Here is a 25147-nt window from a genome sequence, read left to right on the forward strand (position 1 = left end):
CAATCTCCGGCAATGTGGAAATCAGGACTCAAGCACGAGTGAAGGTAGGAGTAGTGGCAGCGTCCCGCCATGTCTCTATCATGGACATCTAGATAGTATCTCAGAGACCTGTTACTGCAGATAGTCAGGTATTGCTCGTACAATGGATAGGTACACCCCCAATACTGAGCTTACCTGTCCAGTCCATCCGAAAACCATCAGTGTCTGTGCGACACGTGATCATGTTCATCGAGCATTGCGCAGTGTAGAAGTTCATCGGCAAACATGGTACTGTTGACAAGGTCGCATATCTAGTAGGTATCTATTGAAGGACATTGGAATCCATATCGGCACAAAGGAGTCGGCGTCAATGGGAAACACACCACTGTTCATTGGCCGAGGACAAGCGGGAAGCATAGAGGGCATGGCACAGCACAGCACAGCAAAGGTGAACAAGAAAATCAAATCGTAAAGACATGCGCATTCATAGGGGTATTCGCAAATTTTTAAACTCTCGTCGAATTGACATTGGTTTGCTTTTGAGGGCGCTATTGGTAGGCATGCAACGTAGCCTGTCTGAAAATCCCAAGACCCAGAGACCACCCAGTATAAGCACCGTAAGACGCCATGGAAGAAGTCGAGACGTAAAAAGGGGGTGAGTAGTTTACTCCTCCTCCTCCTCCTCGTCACCACCGTCCTCCTTCTTGGAGGCGGCGGCGGCCTTCTTTCTCCTGACACGGCCGGGGCGACCGCCTCCGAAGGGCGAGGTGAGAGCGAAGTCGATGTGCTTCTGGGAGTCGAGACGGACAACGAAAGAGGGGACGTTGACGATCTGCTTGCCAACACTGTGTCATTTGTTAGTATTGTTACAGGCCAATTGATACGGACAGAATAGAGCGCATACCGGATGTGTCTCTGGCGGATGAGGACACGGGCGTGGTGGATGGACTTGGCAAGGCCGAGCTTGTAGACGCAAGTCTGGAGACGACGCTCAAGGAAGTCCTCGACCTGGAGGGCCAAGACGTAATCGAGCTTCATGCGGGACTCATCAAGGACACCGACGCGAACGAGACGGCGAATGAGAGCGTTACCCTCGAAGAGACGCTTGGGGTCCTTCTCGTCCATGGTGAGGAGTTGACTGGGGGACAAATCAGTTTCGGCTACGCAGGCGCAAATCTGTGATTTTCCTGGTACTCTACATACCGAGCAGCACGACGGATCTTGGAGAGGGTGAGCTGGACGCGCCAGACCTCACGCTTGTTGCGGAGGCCGTACTCGCCGACAACCTTCAGCTCAGAGTCCCTGTACCGATGTTAATTTTTGCATTCCAAGACTTGAACAGAGGCAAGCTCATGTTCAGTGGCCTATGGATGATACTGACAGACGAGCGGACTCGAAAGGACGACGAGGGCTGTGATGAAATTAGCATATGATTTTCCTCACATGTGTTCTCACTGGCCACACGACGAAGACCACCAAGTCGATATCTGATCGCTACACGGAGGAGCAAGAACCAGAAATCAAATCGTGCAGTCAACGTCGCAGACCAGTGGTGAATGCAACGTACACCTTGTAGGTCTTGGAGTAAGAACGAGGAGCCATGGTTGTCGAATTGCGCTCGTCGGCGTTGCTGGGGAGAAGAAAGAGAGAAGACTTTCCTTTGAGCAGCACAAAAGATGGAAGTCGTCGTGGTTCGCGGCTTCGCAAATCGGAAAAGTGGGTCTGGTGTGCGGTTAGCGAGTCCAAGTCTTGGCACGGCGTCGCCCACGTTCGGCTTCGAAATTCTGCATCCCAATCTCATCTGCGACGCCCAGCGAAGAAACTCATTACGCCAATCGACTTCCCGCCAACAAATCAGTCAAAATGGGTCACGCCGCAGGTCTCCGCGCTGGTACTAGATATGCCTTCTCTCGCGACTTCAAGAAGAAGGTCAGCTCGATCCCTGATGAATTCCAAGTCTGCAGAGACAGAAACGAGCCAATGAAGCTGACTCTAGCCAAAAGGGTTACATCGCCCTCTCTACTTATATGAAGTTTTACAGAGTCGGTGATATCGTCGATGTTGTCGCCAACGGTGCCGTCCAGAAGGGGTCAGTCGGAACTTCCATCAAATCCATCGAATCTCGAATCTCCCAGAGAGATGGAGCCAGAAACGCAAAGAACAAGCGCCTAACAGCCACGCAGTATGCCCTACAAGGTCTACCACGGAAAGACTGGTATCGTCTACAACGTGACCAAGTCCGCCGTCGGTGTCATCCTCTACAGACAGGTCGGCAACCGCTACATCGAGAAGCGCATCAACGTCCGCATCGAGCACGTCCGCCACTCTCGTTCCCGTGACGAGTTCCTCACTCGCGTCAAGACCAACGCCGCCGCAAAGAAGGCTGCAAAGGCCGAGGGCAAGACCGTCTTCCTCAAGAGACAACCCGCCATGCCCCGCGAGTCCCGAACCATCTCCGCCAAGGACAACATGCCCGAGACCATCGTGCCCATTGCCTACGACACCCACATTTAAGCTGGAGAAAAAGCGTCTGATAGGGGTTGGGGCTGGATGATTTTGCTGGCGGGAGTTTTTATTTTCATCATGCAGCAGCACTCGAGAGAGGCAGATATATTCATCCGGAAAATGAAAAAGCAGATGATTTATCCCTCTTGGATCCAAAAACGAGACCCTTCCTCTCTCACGTCAGAAAAAACCAAAAACCACAAATATGACATTGATGCGAACCACCAAACTCAATGTTTTATTTCTTTTTTCGAATACCCCCACCGAACGTGCAATTTTTCCTGATGATATATCATGAACTGCGCATCGAGGATCTCTTTCACCCCACCGGCCAATTTTTACTCAGCCCCAGTCGTAGAGAATGTATGGTGGACATAAAATGCATTACTCACATTTCACAATTATCTGTTTTACGTGTTTGACAAGTGTGCCCACACCTTCAATCGTGACAATGGCATGACGTGCTGCAAGCGCATTCTTTCTAAATTCGTGAACTGGCAATATGGATACACCGTCTATGCACCGCCCTTGATAGCATCCTCCCACTTCTTACCAGTGAGCTTCTCAAAAGCCTCTTGGTACTTGCTCGCAGTCTCCTTGACGACATCTTGAGGCATCTCGACTCCGTCCTTGCCCTTGAGTCCATTGCTGGTGAGCCAATCACGAAGGTATTGCTAGCACACACAAACATTATTAGTTATCCCAAGCCTCACATTCGCATATGACATATACTGAATGACTTCAATTGACTTACCTTGTCGAAGCTGTCTTGGGTCTTGCCAATCTCGTACTTGTCTGCAGGCCAGAAGCGCGAGCTGTCCGGAGTGAGGACTTCGTCCACGAGCACGACTTCATCCGTCTCCTCGTCGAGACCGAATTCGAACTTGGTGTCTGCAATGATGATGCCGCGCTCTGCGGCATAGTCTCTGGCCTTATAGGAGAGTCGGTAAGAGTCTGTCCTTGCCAATATAGCAAGAAGAGAAGAATAATTAAAGACTTACAATAGAATAAACCTGAAGACTCAACTCCTCGATCTTCTTGGCGTACTTATCTCCCACAATCTCCCTGGCCTTCTCAGGCGAGATGTTCTCGTCCTTGTCGCCCAGCTCGGCTTTGGTGCTCGGCGTCCACAGCGGCTGCTCCAGCTTCTCGCTCTCCTGAAGGCCAGATGGCATGCTGATGCCGTGCACGGTGCCGCTCTTCTTGTACTCTGACCACGCGCTGCCGGTGATGTACCCGCGAACGATGGATTCCAGAGGGAAGATCTTGAGCCGGCGCACCAGCATGCTGCGGTTCTGGAGCTGAGAAGAGAGATCCTGAGGAAGAGACAGGGAAGATGGGATGGTGGTGCCTAGGAGATGAGTCTTGAGGGAGGGGACCTTGGATGCTAGCAGGTTGAACCAGTGCACTGTCTGTAGAGTGAGGAGAGCTCCTTTTTGAGGAACGCCCTGTAGTTCCAAGGGAAGCAGACTCAGTTTTTGTACAGATCATAAGATTAAGGTAAGAACAAGGCTTTGCGTACGTTCTTCATGATCACATCATAGGCCGAGATGCGATCGGTGGCGACAAAGAGAAGAGTCTTGGAGTCGATCTCGTAAATCTCGCGAACTTTGCCGCTTGCAATCTTCTTCAAACCATATTGCTCGACTAGGCAAGATGTTAGTACAGCGAACAAGAGCAAAGGATATTGATTTCTCAGATTCACCTTTGGGGTCGATCTGGGTGACGACGGCCGGAACTGCTGCCATGGTTGCTGCTGCTACTGTTTTCACCTTCGGCATTACAGATGTGTTAGCTTAATGTTACAACATGTGTTTCACAACTTTCAGGCTGTCGTCGTATATGCAATTCATTCACAAGAAACTGCAATGATCCACAACTTGGCAATGACTTGTTGCCCATTTGTTTTCGGATACCAATGCAACGAGAAAAAAGTTGTGGTATGAAAAGACGCAGATACACGGCAGTTAACAGATGCAATTTTTTTTTCTACTCTTAACGACAACAAAGAATCACTCACTCACCTCTACTGCGATATGCTACACGACGAATATAAATGCAAGATCAATTTGTTCCGTCGTGATGGTATGGATATAAAAGTATGGCTCATAGTCAAGGCTTGGCGATCTACTTTTTGATATTTAACCGCCAAGACAAGTCGCTCCTCGCAAACCCTCGGCGCGTGGGTGGGTCGGCCCTAGAATGAGGCTCTTTTCCAATGCTATAATTACGACCATTTCCCCAAGAAATAGATCAACACGTCGTGTTAAAACACAAAAAGCTTTACCCAAGGTAGAAACGAAATACGCAAAGTTCCAGGTGGAGGATCATGTTCATCAAATCTCGTACGTGTCTGCAGGTGACACTTTATTGGTCAAGACCTCAATTTACTCCTAGGCCAGAGACGCCGGATTCCCCACAAGTTTGGTTGTGTATGACGCTGGTATGATGAGATCACTGTTGACTGCATGAAATGGATCCTATGAGGGTTTTAAGCTCTTGTCGGCGCTCAGAGTGTCGTACAGACATCGTAATCTCCTCATCCGTTTCCTCCTCTTCTTTCCTTGTTACTTTTGAGCTCATCCTCTCAGTCCTCTCATCACAAACAGTGTAGTCCCCAAACAAGAGACTCCCAAAGAAACCTCCTACAGATTATTCTCAGAATGTCCAACTCAAAAGGCGAGCCCGTCACTGCTTTCGAGTGGAAGATCTCCGCTCAGAACCAGGAGGGTAGCACCGGTCTTGACAAGGACATGAAGGAGTCTGGAGTATGGACCAAGGTCGAGCACTGGGACGAGAACCACAAGCCTTACCTCAAGGAGTACGAGGGTCGGGGTCTCCTCACTGGCAAGAAGGCCCTTATCACTGGAGGTGACAGCGGCATTGGACGCTCTGTTGCACTATTCATGGCTAGGGAAGGTGCCGATATCTCCATTGTGTACTTGCCTGGTGAGGAAGAGGATGCCGAGTGGACGCTTGACCAGATCTCCAAGTCTGGACGTAAAGGCCACGGCATGAAGTATAACCTCAGAGAGGAGGCCAACTGCAAGGCCGCCGTCGAAGAGCACATCAAGGTTCACGGCAAGCTCAATATCCTTGTCAACAACAGTGAGTCTGGTCTGCAAGAGATATGTCAAAAGCAAGTTAATGCTAACATCCATCCCTAAGGCTCCATGCAAGAAGCTTGCGAGGATATCAAGGACATCGACATGTCTGTCGTCGAGAAGACATTCAAGACCAATATTATCCAGATGATTGCAATGGCGAAATACTCTATCCCTCACATGAGCTATGGTGACAACATTGTCAACTCCGCATCTGTGGCATCATACATGGGCAATCCCCAGCTTGTCGACTACTCGTCCACCAAGGGCGCCATTGTGACGTTCACCCGCGCTCTTGCTCAGCAGCAGGCATCAAAGGGCATTCGAGTCAACGCCGTTGCTCCTGGAATCATGTAAGTCTCACCCAGACAAGAAACACAATCAAGAAACACAGCTAATCATTCTGGCTCCACAGCTGGACTCCCCTGCAGCCCGCAACCAAGAACTTGCCTGACGAGTCAACAAAGAACATTGGTGTCGGCCAGTGCCCCATCAACAGAACCGCCATGCCCTCCGAGGTCGCAGGAGCATACATTCTTCTCGCCTCGCCCCTCGGCTCGTACATGACTGGCGAGACGATCCACGTCTCTGGCGGCATCGAGATGCAAGGCTAAGCCACGCTGCACGGCGCTTCAGACTTTTGCTCTCTCTTTTGATGACAAGAAAAACTTCACGCATAGCTATTAACGCACGTCTTATGATGTTAGACCATTTTCTTTGTAACTGTTCGTAATGCTGAACACGCAAAGATTTATTTTCTCAGCGTACCACCGTGTTTGAGATTCCCGTGAGACGTACTTTCTTTTCACATGCGAGAAACAAACAAGAAAGCCCACTACCAAAGCAACATTCCGCATGAAGGAAAATCTAGTTACAACCCATTTCTCCTCGTATCTTATCTGGATGAAGGAAAAGGAAAAGGAAAAATGAAAGAAAAGCGTAGTGAATGGTTGCGAAAGCAGACCGCGAAACAACCGAGACAGCTCTTTTAGGGTACGTGCTAAACGCTGCTACTATGATTACAAGACGATAGAACAAGGAGGAGCCTGTACAGACGAGACAGTGAACAGAGAAGAAGAGAATGAAAAGGGCGCGAGAACCTCCATGCAGTGCTGTGCTGTGCGACGTCAAGTAGAAATATAAGGAAGAAGAAGGGATTGGGTTGCATTACTTTGTAAGAATGTGTGCATGCATGCACAATGCCATGTTTCCTTCGCTTGTCTCGGTCTCTTTTTAGAGCTGGAAAAAAGTGCGCCGGAGGAGAAAATGCCGTTTGTTGCTCTGCTGTCTCTAGGCGGGCAACTTGGACAAGAGGGGGTGGGAACAGGGTTTTAGAGCCCGGAGAGAGGGATAGTCCAGTCGTGTTTGATGGAGGAGTGTCGACCGCGTGCGGAGTGAGAAAATATGGGGCTGAAGGCAGAGCCATGGTATACGAGAGTAGGTGGAGGATGTGAATGGAAACATTCTTGGGGGGGCTCCCTTGTCTATGCGGCGATCAAGACCCAGAGGAGGAAGACTGTAGGGACATCCACGTCAGCTTTCCGAAGATGCAGAAGGGCAGGAATGAGAAAGACGGAAAACACTCACAAATCATCAAAACGCCAAACATCTTTGCGACGAGCCATCTGTTGCCCTGCACGCGTCCCCAATACTTCATGAGTTCCCTCTGGGCGCCCTCAACATTGTCCACGATATCCTCCGTGTTGGCGTCGATTCTCTGGATCATCTCGCTCTGCTCGCTGACCATTTGCGCCAGCTGGCCGAAGATGCCGCCTAGCTCGGCAATTGTGCGCTCGATGCCCTCGATGGCTTCGCTGCGCTGGGAGATGTACGAGTTGTTCTGCTGGCCTTCTTCTAGGAGCAGCATTTGTTGCTCCGACTGCATGCCGCGCGTTAGGGCGCTGGTGGAGGATGACGAGGGCGGTTCGAGAGTCAGGAGATCTTGGCCGCCCCCGCCTGCAGAGGCGCCTGGATTGGGACTCCGTGATCGCTGAGAGCCTGGTGTCGAGTAGAGCGGGCTGTCTGTCCGTCCGGGCGCCAATGCGCTGTTCTGGCCCGCGGCCGAGTGGCCGACGCTCGACACGAAGTTGTCTTGCCTGCTCCTGCTCGCCTGGACGTTTTTGCTGCGGACTTCGAGGACTTCCTTGAAGTTTCCTCCCACGTTTGCGAGCTTGGACTGCAGCATGACGACGACGTTCTCGTTGTGGAGGCCCTCCTGGTCTGTGCCGGCTTTGGCGTTGGGATGCTGTGACTTGGAGAGTTGTGATAGGGCGCCGATCTGTTGGTTCAGCGCTGCCAGGTCTTGCTTGATGACATAGGTGAGTTCGGCGATTTCGACGGGTCGGTCGTCGAAGAGCGTCTTGCGCTTGGCGAGCTGCGCCAGTCGTTCCAGTTTGGACATTGTGCCTGCTATGCCGCGTCCGATCTCTGCTGCCTTGCGCGCGAACTCGGAGCGCTGTTTCCGCGTCGGCGGTGTCGCTGACATGGCATTGTTCTGGTTGCGCTGGACAGGCATCTTTTGTTGGGCTAGTCGCTTCTGCGCCTGTACAAGGATGCTGCGGAACTCGGGCGTCCGGTCTTGGATGGAATGCGTGGCCATCATGGTCGCCGATATCACGTGTGGGTTTGTCTGTGTCGGTGGAAAGACGGAAAGAGGAAGTCGTGGGAAGTGCTACTGAGGCGACTTCCTAAAAGGAAAGGTGGTTGTTGTTGCCTTTGGAAGGAGGGCGAAAGTGGAAATTAGAATCAGTTTGATCAGTCCTGGATATGTCGTTTCTGGAAACAGAGGACTGGTTGAAGTTGTAGTGTTAGACCGTGAGTATCGCAAGATGAAGCACAATCGAGTAACTGGTGATATACGGCTTGGATGTTACTATTAGAGTGAACTCAAGGATGGAGGATGAATGTCCAACTGAGTCTCCAACTGGGCCTTGGCATTGAATCTCCTGGCGTCTAAGCCAGCCTCGTCATCGCTTTCCTTTTGCGGATAACTTCCGAAACCGCCCTTGTTCAGCCCTCAGCCTTGCCCAGCCTTGCTGTACAACCTCCTATCATGCTTGCTTCGTGGCTATACAGAGGGTATAAGACTTAGATCAGGTTGCACGTATCACACAGGACCCAGTACTGCCATTTGGACATCGTCGCTATAGGGCGAAAGCCGTTCTATGATGTATATGTCGCTCATTTCCTCAGCAGTCTACCTAAGGTAGGTAGCCAACGAACGAGCATACTGTGAATCTACGCCTATGGACTGGTCCAACCTGGAGGATACCGTAAACGATTCTATTTCGAATCTACCATCGTACAAACATATCATAGAGGTTGTGATAATGCCAAACAGCCTCGTAAGCCTGTTACCAAAGAGACACTGCCACCATTATGGTTGTAATGCATTCGATTACTTATTGCCTGCCTTGCTCACACCCTGCGACAGCTGATCAACAACCGACCCCGAACTCTTTCAGCATCGCAGATTGATCTTCAAAGCATTCCGACGAGGTACCTTGCCTCCCCAAGAGCGATGAGACTGCGTTCGTGTTGTGAGTCGAAAGTGCTTCTTTCCTCCTGCATTCACTCCTGCCACAGGGTCTTCGGCCAGCGTATGGAGAATTCGCAACAACGATAGCAACAGCAGCAGTGGCGGGGCAAAGCAAAGCAAGGTAAACGCTCGTACTGTACTCAGGCATGGAAACTGTTTGGCCTTCCACTAGCTCCATGCTATGTCCCTGAACGGATCCCTCGGTCTTTGCCCCCCATCACCGCGATTTAATCTCCCATGGTATCGCACTCTGACCGAGCTTCTTCACCGCTTGATAAGTGAGATCGTAGCCAAATGGACCAGCCCAGCCTCCCACAAGCAATATAGCCAACATCTCTGGCAGCATAGCGCACTGAAACCACCCATGCACTGTCTTGCCTGTCTGTTGTTGGGGGTGACAACGCACCGCCAGAAAGGTCAGGAAGGTCAGAAAGGCCACGGCATGCATTCACCGGCTGTGCTGCAGCGTATCGTCTAGAAGATAGTGGAAAATAGTACGACCAGGTTTAGCCTAAGTTCGCTCCATGTGATATTGCTACCAACCCAAAAAGCATACATGAAGATACGCCAAGACCAATGGTACTTACCTTACGGTGGGACAACGTAGACTTTCCATACGTACTCCGGCTACCTTGCCTTAGTTTCGAATGATTCTCGTATCTATTCGGGTCCACCATAGTCCTTGGCGGGCCGCGCCAGCTTTGCCCTGGCAGCATGGGGCTTCCCCTACAAGTGCCCAACCGCTGTTGCGTATAGCCATGAAACGAGGATTATCCTATAGCTATTCTCACAATGCTACAGTAGTCGTCGTGATGTGAATGTCCGAATCGCCGGTTTCGAAGTCGATTAATTTGCTTCTGCAGTAGTCTGTTGATCTAGAAAGCGTCAAACGGATCGCCTCGATCCCGTCCAACGTGTCGTGGAGAAGGGTCCTGGGATTATATTTCCTAAACGGGGGTTAAAATCACCAGCAAAGGAAAGAAAGTGCGGTCCCCGTTCGGGGCCTGACTCCAGGATGAACGCATGATTGACCAAAGGCTAAAGATAGGAGATAAGTGTCGTCGTCGATGCTCTGGAGGTTGTTTTAGGTGCGGGATCCTTCCGGCCCTATGGGCCCAAAGCTGTGTTTTGTATGGCAAGCTGGAGTGTCGTACGCACAGGACAAACCTTACATTGATTATGATTTCGACTCCCGCGTATGCACTCTGTCGATATGTACAACACCATCATACTCGTAGCGAGAGTTCTATACTTTCGCAAAAGATACAGTGTCGAGCTTCACCAGACAGCGGTGTTGTGAGATCGAGGTAAAGCCGCAGTCGTGTTTGCAGATCCAACAAACTTGCGCTTACCCCATCATATCGTTGATATTGACTAACGCTCTGAATCATAACTCACTGCACTACGTGAGTCTTCCTCGCTGTACTATGCGCCATGTCGCATCGAAAGGCGATATTACGCCGCAGGGGCGTTGTCGGCAGTGTCGCCCGAATGATAAACGACTCATGGTAGATCATTGTTTCAAGAACTAGTCACGGTAATTTCCATGCGCCTGACGACGATGCAGGGAGTCTCGATGCTCTCAACGAAGTATCTGGTTCCCTGATCACTATCTCATCGCGAGCTCGTGCACCTTCCGGTTACTAGCGGAGCCGCGGACTGCTATGGTCGCCCCATCAAGTCCACCAAGGCCTTCGCATACCCAATGAGGTAACCTATGATCATCTCCTCGTACATAGATAAGAGCAGCATCACCACCACATATCACACTTTCATTCTCATCGCATTTCAATTCTCAAGATCTTTCATAGCATCTCTTCTAGAGAATTCAGACAAGCATTTGTCTTCTTTCACCAGAAAAAATGATGGCCGCAGCGACAATGACGCCCGCACTCGGTGCCGAGGCAGCAAGCAAAGATCAATTCGATCTCACCACTGCAGAGGTTGCAGAGATCATGGAGCAGCCTTTCACAATGCCCAAGTTCGATCCTTCTATTCATCTCGCATTCACGCCGCCGACTGCTCGTCACTCTTTCACCGAGCTAGGCTTGCCCAAGCCAACCAACGCACCAGACATCTGCTTCACTGAGCCATTCCAGCTTTTCTCGCAAGAGGGTGTTCGTATGCTGCGTCGTGAGGTCTTTCGCAAGGAGTTCCTCGACAAGGTTCGTTTCTTATGGCTTTGTCCACTCATGGTTCGCTTACTGACTCCATCGTAGTACTTGAGATCTTGGGAACGTGCTCCTTGCTACATTTCAGGACACACCAACCACCCTGGTGTAAGTCAATACAATATCTTCTCATGACATTCGTGTACTTACAAAGACTGAATAGGAGGCTTCATTCATCAAGCAAGCCTGGTACCACCCCGCCACTCAGGCAGCCATCAACTACGCATTTGGCTGTGCCTTGAAGCCTCTGCCTAAGGAGAGCGATGTTGGCTACGTCAACGTTATGCTCGGCAAGGAGGGTATCCCCGGTGTCTACAAGATGAACGAATTCCCTGCTGAGCCTCTTCCTCCTTCGAGACTTTCTGAGATTGAGAAGTCCGAGTATGATGACATCCCTATCGACGCATGGCACAAGGACATGGTCCCCGTTGTCTGTGTTCTCATGCTCAGTGACACCAGCACCATGGAGGGCGGCGAAACTGCCATCAGAACTGGCGACGGCAGCATCCTCAAGGCACGAGGTGCCAACATCGGTGGCTGTGTCTTGATGCAGGGCGGTTTGACTGAGCACTCAGCACTTCGCGCCACGAACGCTGCTGAGAGAGTGAGCATGGTGACCAGCTATGGCTTCGCCGACCCTGATGCCGACGACAGCAGCATGAGCTTGAAGAGCTGCGACCCCGTCCATGATGACATGCCCGAACTTATGAACACATTCCTCGAATACAAACTCGAGCGCCTGAGAGACAGATGCCAATCCGCTATCAACAAGATCCGACAAAACAAGGGCAACGGGCAGCTCATGACCAGAGACGATATCGAGCCATGGGTCAAGGAACAAATCACATTCTTGAAGCACAGCTCTTGGGAACTGTGCGAACGGATTCCCAACTACAGACACATGGATATCCCCGAAGGTGCCCTCCAATCGTACCTGAACGACGTTTAAGAAGCTGCAAAAAAGTGAAAGTATGGAGTATTTAATGATCAAGATGGATGACAGTGGATGACATGAAGTTGTTTCGAGCGATAAATTGAATACCTTAGCGTTGCAGATAGTTCTCTTATTATTTACATTTCCTACATTCAAACCCATTACCAGAACTCGCCAAAATTCGCTTGCACGGTTATATGATCGAGTCGATTCGTTGTATATAAATGATCTCCGTTGTGCACAAGCTCGACAAAGTAAAGCGTGCTCTCAGTGGTCCCTGCATGCTGTATATAGGATCGGCTGAGCTTGCCATATCTGTGCTTTTGGGCCGAAGTTCTTCCTTATGCTCGGACTGGCCACTTCACTCCACGTTCTTGCGCGTATCATGTCGCGTCTTCCCATTTATCAGACCTATTATTGCTGTTTCGCCAAAGACCTCCAGAGTAGCATAGTATTATTCGCATAGGCGCATTTGTGAAGCCTCGATGCTATAGCCCAAGTCTACGAGACAGATCGACTACTATCGCACATACCAGCGCATTCAGTTGCCATGGCCCCCGTAAGTGCCTTTGATTCATTCAAGTCACCATCAAGTGTTATACTCTATGCCTGGAGAAGCAGAATAAGACTAGAAAGAAACTCTTTTGCTATTGCGTTCCTTCGATGCGTACACTCATCTATGTCAATCGCACTTTCCTTCCGCCAACGCCTGTTCACTTTCATCTACGTTACTTTGGTCATGGCTGAATGTCATACCTCTCCTCTTCTGTCCATGAGCAAAAGTCTACCTGATTTCATTCGTCTTTCAAATCCATTGAAAACCATGCTTATTCGTGGGGGTTCAATTGTGATCATACTACTACCACCCCATGTTTTGGCGTCGTTTCCTCCCGGTCTCGGAACCGCATCACTCCATCGCAAAGACTCACTCTTGAACTTGAATGACACATCTGACTCTTCTCAGTTCCGTCCTTCGGGCCGAAGCAATCGCTCTGGCCGATCGCAAGTAGACCATGATGTCTTCGAAGGCCTTCCCATCAAGCAGTGGCGGCCCTCCGAGAATACTGTTGGCCTACCTCATGTCATAACTGAACCCAAAGTAGGCGACAACGCGTGGTCGGAGTTACCAATGCCTCGCGATTCTCATCTACTGTCGGACTGGACGCAGGCTCTACTACGGGAAGCGCGAAGACCGCGTCTTGCGAAACGCAAGGAACCGACTGAGGACGAAAAGGGCGACGAGGAGGATGAAGGCGAGAAGGAACTGCAAACTGGATTCTTAGTCAAGAAGTGGTCGCAACTACCCGCTCATCTAGAGGAGCCCGAGCGAGAGTTCCTTGCCAAGCGCAGAAAAGGTCTGCCTAGCTTACATACAGCTCTAGCGATACAAGCTGCAGCGAATATTCCATCAACAGCGGCGACTAGGAAAGCCAAGGTCTCGAAAACCGATGCGCAAGGCAATACGACGGTCTACGAAGTTATAGTGCCCGAGGGTCAGACTGTAGAAGGCGAAGTCCAGCAGGATACCGAGATTACAGAAGCGGCGCTCGAGCGGGCGGCGCCTGGTACGGTCATCGAAGGCGTTGGCATTGCTAATGCTGAAGGTGTGATTGTGGCGAACGATCTTCTGCAGCCACAACCACCGCCAAGACGAAGAAATATGCCTCCCAAGCGTGTGAAGAAAGGTGGACCAGGTCGTGGCAAGAAGAAGGTCATGTTTACTGGCGCCGAGGGCGACGCCGCTGCTGCTACTCCAGGAGGAACAGCTGTACCAACCACGCCTGCCACAGGTGATCATATGGAGGTTGATTCTGCACGCAAGGACGGGGAAGACGGCGATGATGGCGAGGAGGATGAGGAGGATGACGATGATGACCGCGAAGAGGGCGAGCTTTCTGAAGGAGAGACTGGCCCTGATGACACTCCTTCTCGGTCTAAAGAACCACCCGCCCATCTCTCAACAGTCAACAACCATCCAGCGCTGGTCCCTTCGACGCTGCGTGCGCAATTGTCAGAAACCAAAACAGAAGACGCGTCTCCGATCGTTGCTGAAGATGCGAATGGAAATGCAAAGGGGGAACAAGAAACCCCTGCAGAAGACTCGGCACCAATCTCAGTCGATCACTCCTCTGTAGATGCAGAAATGACAGATGCACCAAGAGCTGAGGCCGAGGCTGAACCCGAGCCCGCAATCAAAGAGTCTGTTGAGGAGAAGCCTGACGAATCGGAGGCTTTGGTCACTGAAGAACCGAGTGCAGAACCACGACCAGACGCAATGGAGGCAACTTCGGACGAGCCCAGCATTTCTCGCGAAGAAGATCAACCGGCAGATGCGACAGCAGTAGCACCACCACCACAAGAGGAGCCATCAGATGTTCCGGCGGCCTTAGATTCTTCTGCTAAAGCCGAGGACGAAGCCAAAGAAGATTCAACAGAAGTGCCTGCAGTAGTGGAGGAAGAAGAAGTAGCGATGGAGGAAGTGGCCCCGCAAGATGAAAACGCCAATGTAGAAGCCACTGCTGCACCACCGGAGGAAGAAGCAGAAGAATTATCAGCAGCAGTAGCAGAAGCAGCCGAAGAGCCCACGATAGCAGAGGAACGAGCAGCGAGCGCCGAAGTCGAAGTTCCCACGGTCGAAGAAGTCGACGAGCCAACAACGGCAGGCATCGAGGAAACAACAGCTACAGTAGAAGATAAACAAATGCCAGCAGAAGTTGAAGTCCCTGACCCGGCGGCACCTGAGAAAGACGAAGGAGAAGAGGAAGTTGGAGAAGAAGTAGAAGAAGGAAAGGAAGAAGCAGAACAAGAAGAAGAAGAAGAAGAAGAAGAAGACCAGAACGCAAACCACGATGCCTTCAGTGGCTTAGAAGCAGCCCTAGCGGACCAAGACGATGTTGAGTAAACTTAGTTTGCAGTCGGTGGGCAGACAGTAGCAATCTTTCTTTCAACCAGGATGGGGCGGACAGCGCCACAGAGAGCTTATGTATATCAAGTCGTATCTACAAACACACCAACATAGCTAATTCCAACGATTTGACCTCATAACCGAGATTCTCCTTCTCCTTCTTCTTCTTCTTCTTCTTCTTCTTCTTCTTCTTCTTCTTTACCTTGTGCAGAACGATGTTTGCTCATTAATAAAGTTCCATTTCCCACCCTACACTGAAGAAAGAAAAGGAGAGTGGAAAGAGTACAGACAACTGCTGCTTTAATCACTTCAAGACGTGTATTTGTATCCCTACATGACTTATCTCTCCCCTGCGAGTCTCTTCACGAAGCTCTAGTAAGTGCTCTTATGTACACATGCAATTACCTGACCCGACAAGTAAGAAGTGTATTCTATGTATCACCTCTCCGCTCGCTAGTCTTATAACTGTGCTCTGTTCACGGCGCGTAGTTACAGAAACCAGATAAAGCAGGTTGCAGAGGAAGTAAGCTAATAAGCAGGCAGGCAGCGTGACAACGTGTTTTCACTCGCTGTATGTTCAATCGGAGATTAAGGTCTTTTGTTTGATCTATGATGCTCTCTAGCAGACGGATAGCATAATGTTTCTTTTAACTTATGCTGCTTGTGGACTTAGAGATGACTTGTTGCAATTTATGCTATTCTATAATGGTGCGAAAGATCTCGTCTTCAATTCGTTGTAGTATTTAGCAGATGAAAAGTAGTAGTAGTAGTAGTAGTAGTAGTATATATATATACGTATATATGCAAATGCTATCTAACGTCAACACTAGCACTGACACCCGCATTAAACAACCAGCTAAAGGAACGTTCATAGCTAAAGCAAGGCTAAAAGGAATAAGAAACGCTCGGCTCGCTTGCTGGAACAAAACATATAAACAGAATAAATACACAAGACAGGATAGACAGGAAAAGATTCCATTTAATTTACCGAACTAGTAAGGAAACAGGAGGCAGAGATGGAAATCGCTATATATGCTTTGTAGACATGAAGTGATGAACAGGAAAGGAGAGGAAGGCGAATGAACTAGGAGAAAGAAGAGAGAAAGAAAAGGCCAAAACCGCCTGAAAAAGTAGAGAGGAATAACTGACTACGCATCGCTAATAGACTTGACAATCAACAGGTAAACAAATAGATTAGTGGTGTGAAGTGACGCTTCCTTAGATAAATTGCAGAATTTTCTCAGGATGAGTGGAGAGGTTGAGGGGAAAGAGGCGTCTTGGTCTCATCAATTTTGATTCTTCTTTCGACTCTTCTTGTTCTGAGCTTTCGCGTCCGGCGCTGAGGGTATTGGGCTCTTGGTATCATGGCGGAGAATTGATTGTTGATATCGTTTTACTTTCTTGCAGATGAGGATTCCTTAATCATCCGCCTGCTCTTGTAGGTTGCAGGGTCCCGCACTCTTGTATCACAATTGCCTCTCCACTTCTTCCGCTCAGGTCCGAGATCTTAGTACAATTTCATGGGCGGCGGGCTGTGCACCCGGCGGTCCTGCGTTTGCAGTCGACGATTTCCTGGCGGGAACATCGGCGTCGGGTAGGAAGGTATGGCGTTTGCAGGAGGAGGCGAAGAGCCATAGAGGGGCCATTGATAAGACTCACTGCCGCCGACACTGGCACTGGCACTTTCCCTGCGCTCGTTGCGTCTGCGTTCGGCATTGGCGTAGTATGGGGTATTCACGGGCTGCGACATTTGGGCTTGCTGTTGTTGACCTTGCGGTGGGTGCTGGACTGGTGGACTTTGAGCCCTGAGTTGTTGTTGCGTGTGTGGTTGCTGAGGCTGGCGCTGGAGCGGTGACTTTTGTGATTGATGCGCTTGACTGAAGCCTCCAGTCCCTGTCCATGAGTCCTCTCGATTTTGTGGAGGGAAATATGGGGGCAGGGAGATTGCATATGCATCTTGCGATTGTTGCTGCCTTTGTAGATGATTAAAGGGAGACAGTGTCCTTGTTGCAGCGGTCATCGTTGAAGATGTGGGGAGTTCTGATGACACAATCCCCGGCGCGAGCGAGGAGTCTGTGAATGGAAACGGAAAGTCCTCGTCGATCATGATCAGGCTGTTCTTGCGACTCCCAGTTGGTGTTCTGACTAGCTGCCGTGGTGCAGGGCTCATGTCATTAATATCTCTCTGCTGTTGCTGGTCTCTTTGCCATGACCCCGAGATTGGCCGGGATGAGCTTTGATAGTAGGAGCCGCTACCGACTCCTGGCAAAGTCCCAGGTGTGATACTCCTTTGTGGTGGCGACATAGTTGTGATAGCACCATTAAACCACCCTCCATTGTTAGGATCTCGCTGCTTGTAAGGACTTGAGTGAGCAGAGTCTGGGTCAAAGCTTGCTCCTGCAGTACCCGAAGGGATCTGTAGTGCATAAGCTCCTCTGTCACTATAGTAGTTGGCCTCGTCGTATTTGCGCTGCAGAAGCTCTTCTCCTTCGATGGGGTTACTCATCCGATAGGCGTCCTTAGGGGCGGCACCGAAAGATCCAGATCTTGAGTGGGTGGGCGTCAATCGCTTCTCCGAAGAAAAGGAGTTTTGACGATGGGCGATCGGAGAAGTACCGTAGGCGGAGAAAACATCAGACTGACCATTGCTTCCTACTACTGCAGCTCCGCCATTTTCGCTACCGTAAGACTGTTGTCGTTGCCAAGTACTGAGAGCAGGTCGCTGTATAGGCGTGCCGCTGCTGTTGTTCATTGAGCCCTGACGATGTGGAATCACCCGGGTGGTGACAGACTCTGCGGAAAGCGCGCGCGGTGCCATCGTTGGACGAGGCGCTATTGACTGCTCCCAATCTTCTTCGATATGGTCTGGTAGCTTTGCACCTGGAGCAACAACCTGATTCATGTAGTACCGTTCTTGGGGGACTACACCGGAGTTTCGCACCGATGCGGGTCCTGGACTTGTCGTCATATACCTAGGCTCACGGCGAAAGCCTTCACTATGAAGGCGTCTAGTTGCTGGGACTGGCGACACGGGTGTGGGTTGAACACGAGGTAACCTTGGTTGCTGTTGCTCGCGCTGATGATCGATGTAAGTAGAAGGTGGGGCAGGGGCATACCATCCATTCGGAGGGGGGCAGTCCAAGCAGCAGGTATTTGAGGCCGGCCATGCTGTTGGAAGTTTCGTTCGTGTTGGTAATTTGCTTGCACACCTGGCGGAGGTGGAGGTGGAATTGGGAAGTCCATCGATGAGTTTGCTTGCGCGGTGTTGTTCTGTAAAGCAAGTCCTTCTCTGCTGCCATAGCCTGGTTTCGACCCTTGTACAGGTCCTTGACTCATTGGCTTCGGTTTCACAAGACGATTGCCTTTCTTGGACTCCTTCGGCCTGGACTCCTTGGGCTCGGTCTTCTGGGAGTTGCGTCTACCAAAGATAGATCCTAGTCGCGAGAAGCGTTTCTCCTTCTTCTCAGGAGTTGGTACAGCAGTGGTTGTAGCAGAGCGCTGGACTTTCCTGAGGGTCTTATTCCTGGATGCTGTGTTCTCCCTCGCTTTCTGTGCAGCTAAAGCAGCCGGACCAGCGAATGTCTGCGCTCGAGCATGCTGCGCCTGCTGCTGCTGTTGTGGCTGAGAATGTGAATCTACCGAGGTTGATGCTGTATGCGTACCACCTGTACTTCCTCTGCTTGGTAACCGATTCTGCCAGTCCTCTGATACGCTGTCCCTTCTACTGAACCCACGGAAGATCCCAGACTTCCTCTTTTCTTTCTGCTCAGGGTCAGGTTGGGATAGTTTCTCATCCTCTATAACCGGTTCATGTTCCACGACGGCGTTGGGTTTGATACGCTGTTGGCTCGTCGTCGTGTTACGAGGGCCAAGAACACTACCTCTGTTACGAAAGAAACCCTGGGCAGGAGACTCAACGGGTAGCCCTATTCCTGGGAGCTGGTACTCTACTGGCTGTTGTCTGGGGTCGAGAACTCCAGAAGTAAATCGATCACTCTCCATCTCAGCTTGTTGGAGTGGTGGAGGCGAGGTACTTTGCTGAACTGCTTGCTGACCATTGGTGTATGGGTATATGTAGTCGCCCTGTGGTGCCTGGATATTCGCCGTTATGAAATTTTGTGGCTGCGAGTCTCGCGGGGGTGCAAATCTTTGGTGAATGCTGCCTGACACGACAGTGGATGTGGCAGGGTTTTCCATAGTACTCTCACTCTGCACATAATCCACATAAGGTCCGTGTGCGAAGTTCGCAGCGGTAGCGATCCTGAGGTCTTCAGAGGTGAAGTATCCCACTTCTTCTGCTGCAGGCATAGCTCGTTGCGCGACTGGGGACTCCGGGTACCCTTGGTATCTCTCAATAGAGTTTCGTCGAGAGCCGAAATGGGGCGTTACGACGCCTTCAGTCGCAGGCTCGAGCACTTGACTAGCTCTGCGGCTACCCCAGGCAGCATAGCTTGTACGCCTTGTATCTAGGGGCGGCCGTTGTTGAGAGGGAAGGCTGCTTCGACTCATCCTCCTTTCTGACATCGGATTTCCGCTAGGTGCATCCTCTTTACGGGTTTCCATGGGTGTTCCTGGCTGAGGCGCCACTTGTTGACCATCCTTTGGTGCATCGGAGACTGAGGTGGGCGCCTGCATGATTGGAAATACTTCCTGGCAAGGACTAACAGTTATGTCGTCCTTATTGTGCTCCGCCTGTTGTCGGTCATGCCGTTCGGCTTTCGAACCGAGGCTAGACACTGGCGACACAACCCGTTCGGGTGAAGTGGCCCTTGATGCCGTGGCCGGTTGCACGTCAGTGAAACATGTTGGTCGCGCCTTTGGACTTCGTACAACGGAGCCAACTGGACTTATAAGGGACAGGAAACCACCATTCGCCGCAGGTCTCTCCTCCGTTGCGCTTCTCGGTCCTTTGACATGTTCAAATTGCAGCATCTTGATATTTGTTGCTTCTGCTCTGTCTGGCTCCGCTGCAGCTGTGGTTACATCCTTGACAGTCTGAACGCTGCGATCCGCGTTGTTACCAGCCTTTGCCTCATTCAGGGCATCGTCTAGCTCTTCTACATCAACTCCACTTTGAATCTGCATATCCCTTTGGAGGCTAGGCAGCTCTTCAATAGCCTCAGCTTGTGATACTTGATCAGGCGTTGATTTGGCATCGACAGCCGGGCTAGGAAGGAAGCCGATTCTGCCATTGCTACCGATCCGGTTACGCTGTGGTGTCGCGCTCTCGTCTGCATCTGGTTCCGCCCAAGGCGATATGACTGCTTCGTATTGAGGATTTTTCACAAATGTGTCTGTCGGAGCTGCAGACACACTGTCCACGTTGGTTTCCAGAGCCGTGAGTAGAGTACTGTTTCGCTTAGAACTAGAACGTGGTCGAGAACCTTCCCGCATTCGGTTAAATGCCGTTGAGAAACGGTTGCTTTGCTGCGAAGAACTGTTAATGGCTCTCTCGAATGCCTGCGTATTACCTGGCGCTTCACTGTCGGTCTGCTTGCCAGAAGTATTCGCTATCGGTGAATTATTATCTGCAGATACAGTTCCTGCTGCTGTGTGGAAAGTGGTCACTGGAGCGACCGGTGCAATCGTTGTAGGATGACCTGAAGCACGATCGAGAGGGCTGCTAGGTCCGAGGCTACTCCTGGGACGACCGTTTGAGGGACCCTGTTACTCGCGAGCATTAACACGACCGACTCCATCTGGAAAAGAGTGAAAGTGGAGACAGTGAAGTAGAATAAATCTTTGGAGACATTACATATGGGGATAATACATGTAGCATGGATGTTCACATTGAGATGAACCCAGGGAGCAAAACACCCATCGCCATCTCGCCCGAACGCCGAAACGAGCATGACATAGGGTGCAGTCCCGAAATGCAATGGCAACTTGGCTATTTGGCGAAGACGAACGTGCAAAACAAAAAGATCATTACGCCTAGAGGAGTAAAAGACAAATAAGCAAGAGGGGCAAAATGATGAAAGTATGAGTTATGAGGCGAGGATGTCGGGCAACGTGACGGAAAGAATATCAATCTACCTTTTCACCCCCCCTTCTCTCAGCTTGCCCTTTGCCTTGGCGAAGAGTCCTTTAGCGCCGAAGGTTGCCTTTCCGCCAAATGCACCAGCAGACTTCATCAAGTCCTTTCCTCGTGAGGTACCACTTTGGCTGACACTGGCTTGTCGTTCAGGACCGCTAGATGTCTGCTTATCACTCGTGGTAGCCGTCGATCCCGATGCATGGTCTCTCGATGGACCGAAATTTCTAGCCATTTTCATGATGGTAGATCCATTCTTCATGCGGCCGCTGCCCACCATGTCGCTTGTCGTCAAGCTTGGTTGGGAGGCAGAGGAAGCGAGAGAGGCGTGCTCAGGCTTTTCAGACATTGTCGTTGCGAGCCAGTTCGTAAGTCCAGTGTCCGTCGTAGCGAATTGTGTACGAGTGCCGTTGTATTTTGCGATCCTCTCTGATGAAGACTTGAGTGCCAATATTTCTCGGAAAGGAGGGATTCGGGCCCCTTCGTTACTAGCCTGAGTCGTGCCAGTCGTCGGGACGGTAGCCAAATCGGGACTCTTGCTCGATGTTACATCGTTCTCTTGTGACGGAGATTGTATGGGCTCTGGGAGAACTTGGTCTAACGACTTGACTGTCTCGGTTGGAGTCGACGGGTTTTCCACATCCCGGGTTTGCTCTTCGTTGCTGGGAAGAGCATTAACATCTGCAGCGGCTAATTCACTTGCAGGCGCCGAAGCCAGTGCATAGTCTTGAGCCTGGACTGATGTTTCGGCGGGCGCTGGACTAGTCGCAGAGCTCTCAGAGTCGAGACTAATGCTGGAATTGACAATGTGCAGGCCCTGTGTCGACAACGGGCGTTCGTACGGCGCCCTAGGCTCACTATCCACGGTGGCAAAAAGGGGCGTAGCTGCGTCAGATGTCTGCTCCCAACTGAAACGATTATCAAGGAGCTTCGGCCGATCATCCAGGGTCGTGGTCTTCTCAGGCTCTGTGAGTCCTGCAGACTCGCCCGGGACGTAAAGGGTTGGCGGCAGCTCTGTTCTTGGTGTAGAGCTAGGTGGCAGATTCTCGGCCTGCTGGTGTCCTCTCAAATTGGCCGGTCCATCAAGGGCATCTTGATCCCTGTTCCTTTCCTGCTCGACGTCTGGGGTCGCCATCGGCTGTGGGCCCAGAGTACGCTCTATCTCTTTTCGCAAACGGTCGCTTTCCATCTCTTCGGGCGAGTGGATCGTGCCGAATCCATCCGACGGAGTGTCCGGGACCTGATCAGCGAAGTAGCTCGAGTGATCTGTATTCGTGTTGTTCGGGGTGTCCTTTGACAATGGGGTCGGGGCAGTGCTGGACGAAACAGATGACGCAGCATCGTTGATCATCAGGGGTCGTAGATAGACGTCACCAGCGGCTGATCGCTGAGTCCGAACGGGAGTTGGAGAGTCGTCGACCTTTCTATCAGCATCTGCAAAATCTTTAGCATCGTGACCACCGCCAAGGCCAATGCTGGCCATGATGGCTGAGCCCAACGCATCTCCGGCGGCTTTGACGGCCTCAATCGGACTGCTTCCCTCGTATGGCTCTTTGGCTACAAGCTTTTGCTTCACGGTAGTTGGCGTCAGGTCAATTGGTTCTGTGGCACGAGGCGCCGGGCGAGGAGTGCCTGGGGAATCATGCAGAGATGCTCTTTCGTTCTGGTTGACATCGTCCGCGTGAGGTGTAGCTTCACGGTCTTCGGATCGATCTCCACTCTTGCTTGTGTCCATGTATGATACCCATTCTCCAGGTAGATGGGGCCGAAAACTTGCGACTGAGGCAGCCTGAGGGATTGAAGTTCCCTGCTTGCTCGAAGCGTTGTCATATGCCGGCAAATTCAATTCGTCTCCTTCACTCTTGGAAACAGCTTCTTGACCCTTCAAGGGCAGATTGTCGTCACTACGCTCCCACGACTGAATGCTACTCTTCGAGCGGGACGAGAGACTTGAGTTGCTCCTGGCCACAGCATGCAACTCGTTGAACTGGCCAGCAAGAGCGCGAACACGACTACCGCCCGGCGAACTGCCGCCAGGGGAACGGCCACCTGGACTTGGCGAGCGGGATGCTGGCACAGGGAATGTGGACGAGGCAGCAAGCGTGGGGCTGTGCGTTTTGAGGAACTGAGTGCGGGCGGCACGAGCAGCGGACGGGGCTGGCAAATCACTGCTTGAAGCAGATGGATCGCTGAAGAGATCAGACTCTCCCTTCGAGTAGTAGTCAGTCGGGTCGGTCTTGGTGGGTTCTTCTACATCAGCGGCTCCACGACCGCGTGGAGCTTCGAGACGGACATCAGTGGACTCGGCAGCCAACGGATGTGAAAGGCGTTTCGTGTACTCGAGCTCGGGGGTTCTTGCGGGACTGCCTTCCTGGCTGGGAGGCTCCAGGCTGCGCCTATAGCCAGGAGTGAAGGATGCCGGTGTGTCATCACCGGATGCGTTTCGTGAGTGTCTTGCAAAGGCCCCAGATTCTACGGACGGGCTTGCCTCCTCCTCGGCGATTGGTGGCGGTGCTGTGTCGCGGACTTCCGCAGCTCTTGCGCGTGCCTCGGCAGTAGCACCACTCGGGACACGACTCATTATGGGACTGATTCCCGAAGTCTGCGAGCTATCGCGAGATATGGGAGTAGGGGGAACGGAGGAATCGTCCTTTCTGTCAAAGGCTTGATGAACGACAGAAGTGAAGCCAAGAGATGGCTTCTGCGTCAGGGGTTGTGGCACAAAGTCTGACTGCGAAGGGGTCAGTTCTGGACCAGCATCCGAGATGGTGCTGCTGAGCGCCTGCGAAGCATCGGCGGAATGTGATTTGTCGGAAAGCTCTGATGCGCCCCAAAAGTCCGAACCAAAGCCAGATGCAACGCGACTGACTGGAGGAAGAGCTAAGCTTACAGGTGCCACATCAGGAGTGTCTCTTCCCCCTGCTGCCCCTGGAGCCAGGTTCGCACCGATAGCATCAGCCAAGACAGGGTTGTCCACCGTGAAGCCTTGCCAGCCTTGCTTTGGCTGTCCTTGCGGATCGGGCTTGCTCTGGGTGGTGTCGTCTGGCTGGATCTGCTCGTTGACCGGATCCAGGCTTTCCCTCCGCTGTCTGTCCTTCTCCTCTTCCATCCTCTTATAGATATCCGAGGGTCTGACGAAAGGCGCCTGCGCTCCTGGAGACGCAGTGGCGGCGGAGCGAGGTGTCGGCGATGGAGGATCGGCGACAGGAAGAGATGGCGCTCCTGGGAGTGGAGAAGTCCCAGAAAGGCTGCTCTTCCTCGGGGGTGGAAAGTAAGTATCGGCAGACGAAGGTTGGTGCGATGGTGAGGGGGAACCTCTGAACGATAGAGGAGGTGGGACGTGAGCGGGCTGAGTGAAATCGCGGCGGATCTCAAAAGGTCGCTTCGTGGGACTTTCTGCTGCCTGATTTTGCGCAGCTTTGCCGCCGCCAGAAGACAAGGGCCGAGTGGTCACAGGCTTCTCCTGAGTAGGAGGAAGAGCAGCGGAGAAGCTGCGCTGTTCATCGCCTCTGTCGAACGAGTTCCTTCGTTGCTTCATGGCTGCAGCGATGGGCAGCGAAGGACCCGCCTCCTCGTGCGCCGCTCCTCGACCCTCGTCGTCGCTCTCGTTACCATAGCCATCGTACTCATCGTAGGGATCGTAGCCTCCCCAGTCATCGCCATCGTATGTGTAGTTTTTGGCCTCTGTCCATTTTCTGCTCTTGTTTCGATTCACATTAGTTTTGAATGATGCCGGGTCGAGTTTGGGTTGAGCAATCTGTCGGTCACTGCTCGCACAAGTGTCAGCGATGAAGGCGAGTGGTAAGATCGCGCATTAACATTTAACATCGCACTCGAAGATACATACAATGGAGAGCGCGCTACGTCGTCGGAGAACTGCCACGGGCGCGACATGTCAGACTAGACAAAGACTAATAGAGAATGAGCCTTGTCAAGTTGCCAAGTTGCCTCAGAGCGCCGTCATTGCAATACACACA

General features: G+C 51.6%; 8 protein-coding genes across 10 annotated transcripts; 4 read left to right on the forward strand and 4 right to left on the reverse strand.

Moving 5' to 3' along the window:
* Window positions 1-643: 643 nt before the first annotated feature.
* AAFC00_005763 (40S ribosomal protein uS4) lies at window positions 644-1581 on the reverse strand (the record flags this gene model as incomplete). Its single annotated transcript, XM_069345596.1, has 5 exons — window positions 644-824; window positions 884-1117; window positions 1183-1281; window positions 1361-1390; window positions 1547-1581. 5 exons carry the CDS (start codon window positions 1579-1581, stop codon window positions 644-646), a joined length of 579 nt encoding a protein of 192 aa, XP_069197796.1.
* Window positions 1582-1842: 261 nt separating this feature from the next.
* Window positions 1843-2493, forward strand: AAFC00_005764 (60S ribosomal protein eL21; the record flags this gene model as incomplete). Its single annotated transcript, XM_069345597.1, has 3 exons — window positions 1843-1908; window positions 1983-2068; window positions 2163-2493. The coding sequence occupies 3 exons, from the start codon at window positions 1843-1845 to the stop codon at window positions 2491-2493; spliced, it is 483 nt and encodes a 160-aa protein (XP_069197797.1).
* Window positions 2494-2999: 506 nt separating this feature from the next.
* AAFC00_005765 (uncharacterized protein) lies at window positions 3000-4232 on the reverse strand (the record flags this gene model as incomplete). The annotated part of the gene is made up of 5 exons (XM_069345598.1): window positions 3000-3158; window positions 3239-3415; window positions 3486-3932; window positions 4007-4131; window positions 4190-4232. The coding sequence occupies 5 exons, from the start codon at window positions 4230-4232 to the stop codon at window positions 3000-3002; spliced, it is 951 nt and encodes a 316-aa protein (XP_069197798.1).
* A 915-nt stretch (window positions 4233-5147) lies between these two features.
* On the forward strand, window positions 5148-6202 carry AAFC00_005766 (uncharacterized protein; the record flags this gene model as incomplete). Its single annotated transcript, XM_069345599.1, has 3 exons — window positions 5148-5592; window positions 5653-5941; window positions 6004-6202. The coding sequence occupies 3 exons, from the start codon at window positions 5148-5150 to the stop codon at window positions 6200-6202; spliced, it is 933 nt and encodes a 310-aa protein (XP_069197799.1).
* An 870-nt stretch (window positions 6203-7072) lies between these two features.
* Window positions 7073-8190, reverse strand: AAFC00_005767 (uncharacterized protein; the record flags this gene model as incomplete). Its single annotated transcript, XM_069345600.1, has 2 exons — window positions 7073-7104; window positions 7176-8190. The coding sequence occupies 2 exons, from the start codon at window positions 8188-8190 to the stop codon at window positions 7073-7075; spliced, it is 1047 nt and encodes a 348-aa protein (XP_069197800.1).
* A 2798-nt stretch (window positions 8191-10988) lies between these two features.
* On the forward strand, window positions 10989-12246 carry AAFC00_005768 (uncharacterized protein; the record flags this gene model as incomplete). 3 transcript variants are annotated; one of them, XM_069345601.1, is made up of 3 exons in its annotated part: window positions 10989-11291; window positions 11346-11405; window positions 11461-12246. In XM_069345601.1, 3 exons carry the CDS (start codon window positions 10989-10991, stop codon window positions 12244-12246), a joined length of 1149 nt encoding a protein of 382 aa, XP_069197801.1. The 3 variants fall into 3 exon arrangements, with proteins under 3 accessions (XP_069197801.1, XP_069197802.1, XP_069197803.1); XM_069348268.1 differs by having other exon boundaries at window positions 10992-11291; XM_069348267.1 differs by having other exon boundaries at window positions 11100-11291.
* Window positions 12247-12781: 535 nt separating this feature from the next.
* Window positions 12782-15133, forward strand: AAFC00_005769 (uncharacterized protein; the record flags this gene model as incomplete). The annotated part of the gene is made up of 2 exons (XM_069345602.1): window positions 12782-12790; window positions 13196-15133. The coding sequence occupies 2 exons, from the start codon at window positions 12782-12784 to the stop codon at window positions 15131-15133; spliced, it is 1947 nt and encodes a 648-aa protein (XP_069197804.1).
* A 6035-nt stretch (window positions 15134-21168) lies between these two features.
* AAFC00_005770 (uncharacterized protein) lies at window positions 21169-25064 on the reverse strand (the record flags this gene model as incomplete). The annotated part of the gene is made up of 2 exons (XM_069348592.1): window positions 21169-24937; window positions 25018-25064. The coding sequence occupies 2 exons, from the start codon at window positions 25062-25064 to the stop codon at window positions 21169-21171; spliced, it is 3816 nt and encodes a 1271-aa protein (XP_069197805.1).
* Window positions 25065-25147: the final 83 nt, after the last annotated feature.

Source organism: Neodothiora populina, assembly GCF_041146345.1.
Source record: "Neodothiora populina strain CPC 39397 chromosome Unknown canker_contig_6, whole genome shotgun sequence".
Classification (NCBI taxonomy): Eukaryota; Fungi; Ascomycota; class Dothideomycetes; order Dothideales; family Dothioraceae; genus Neodothiora; species Neodothiora populina.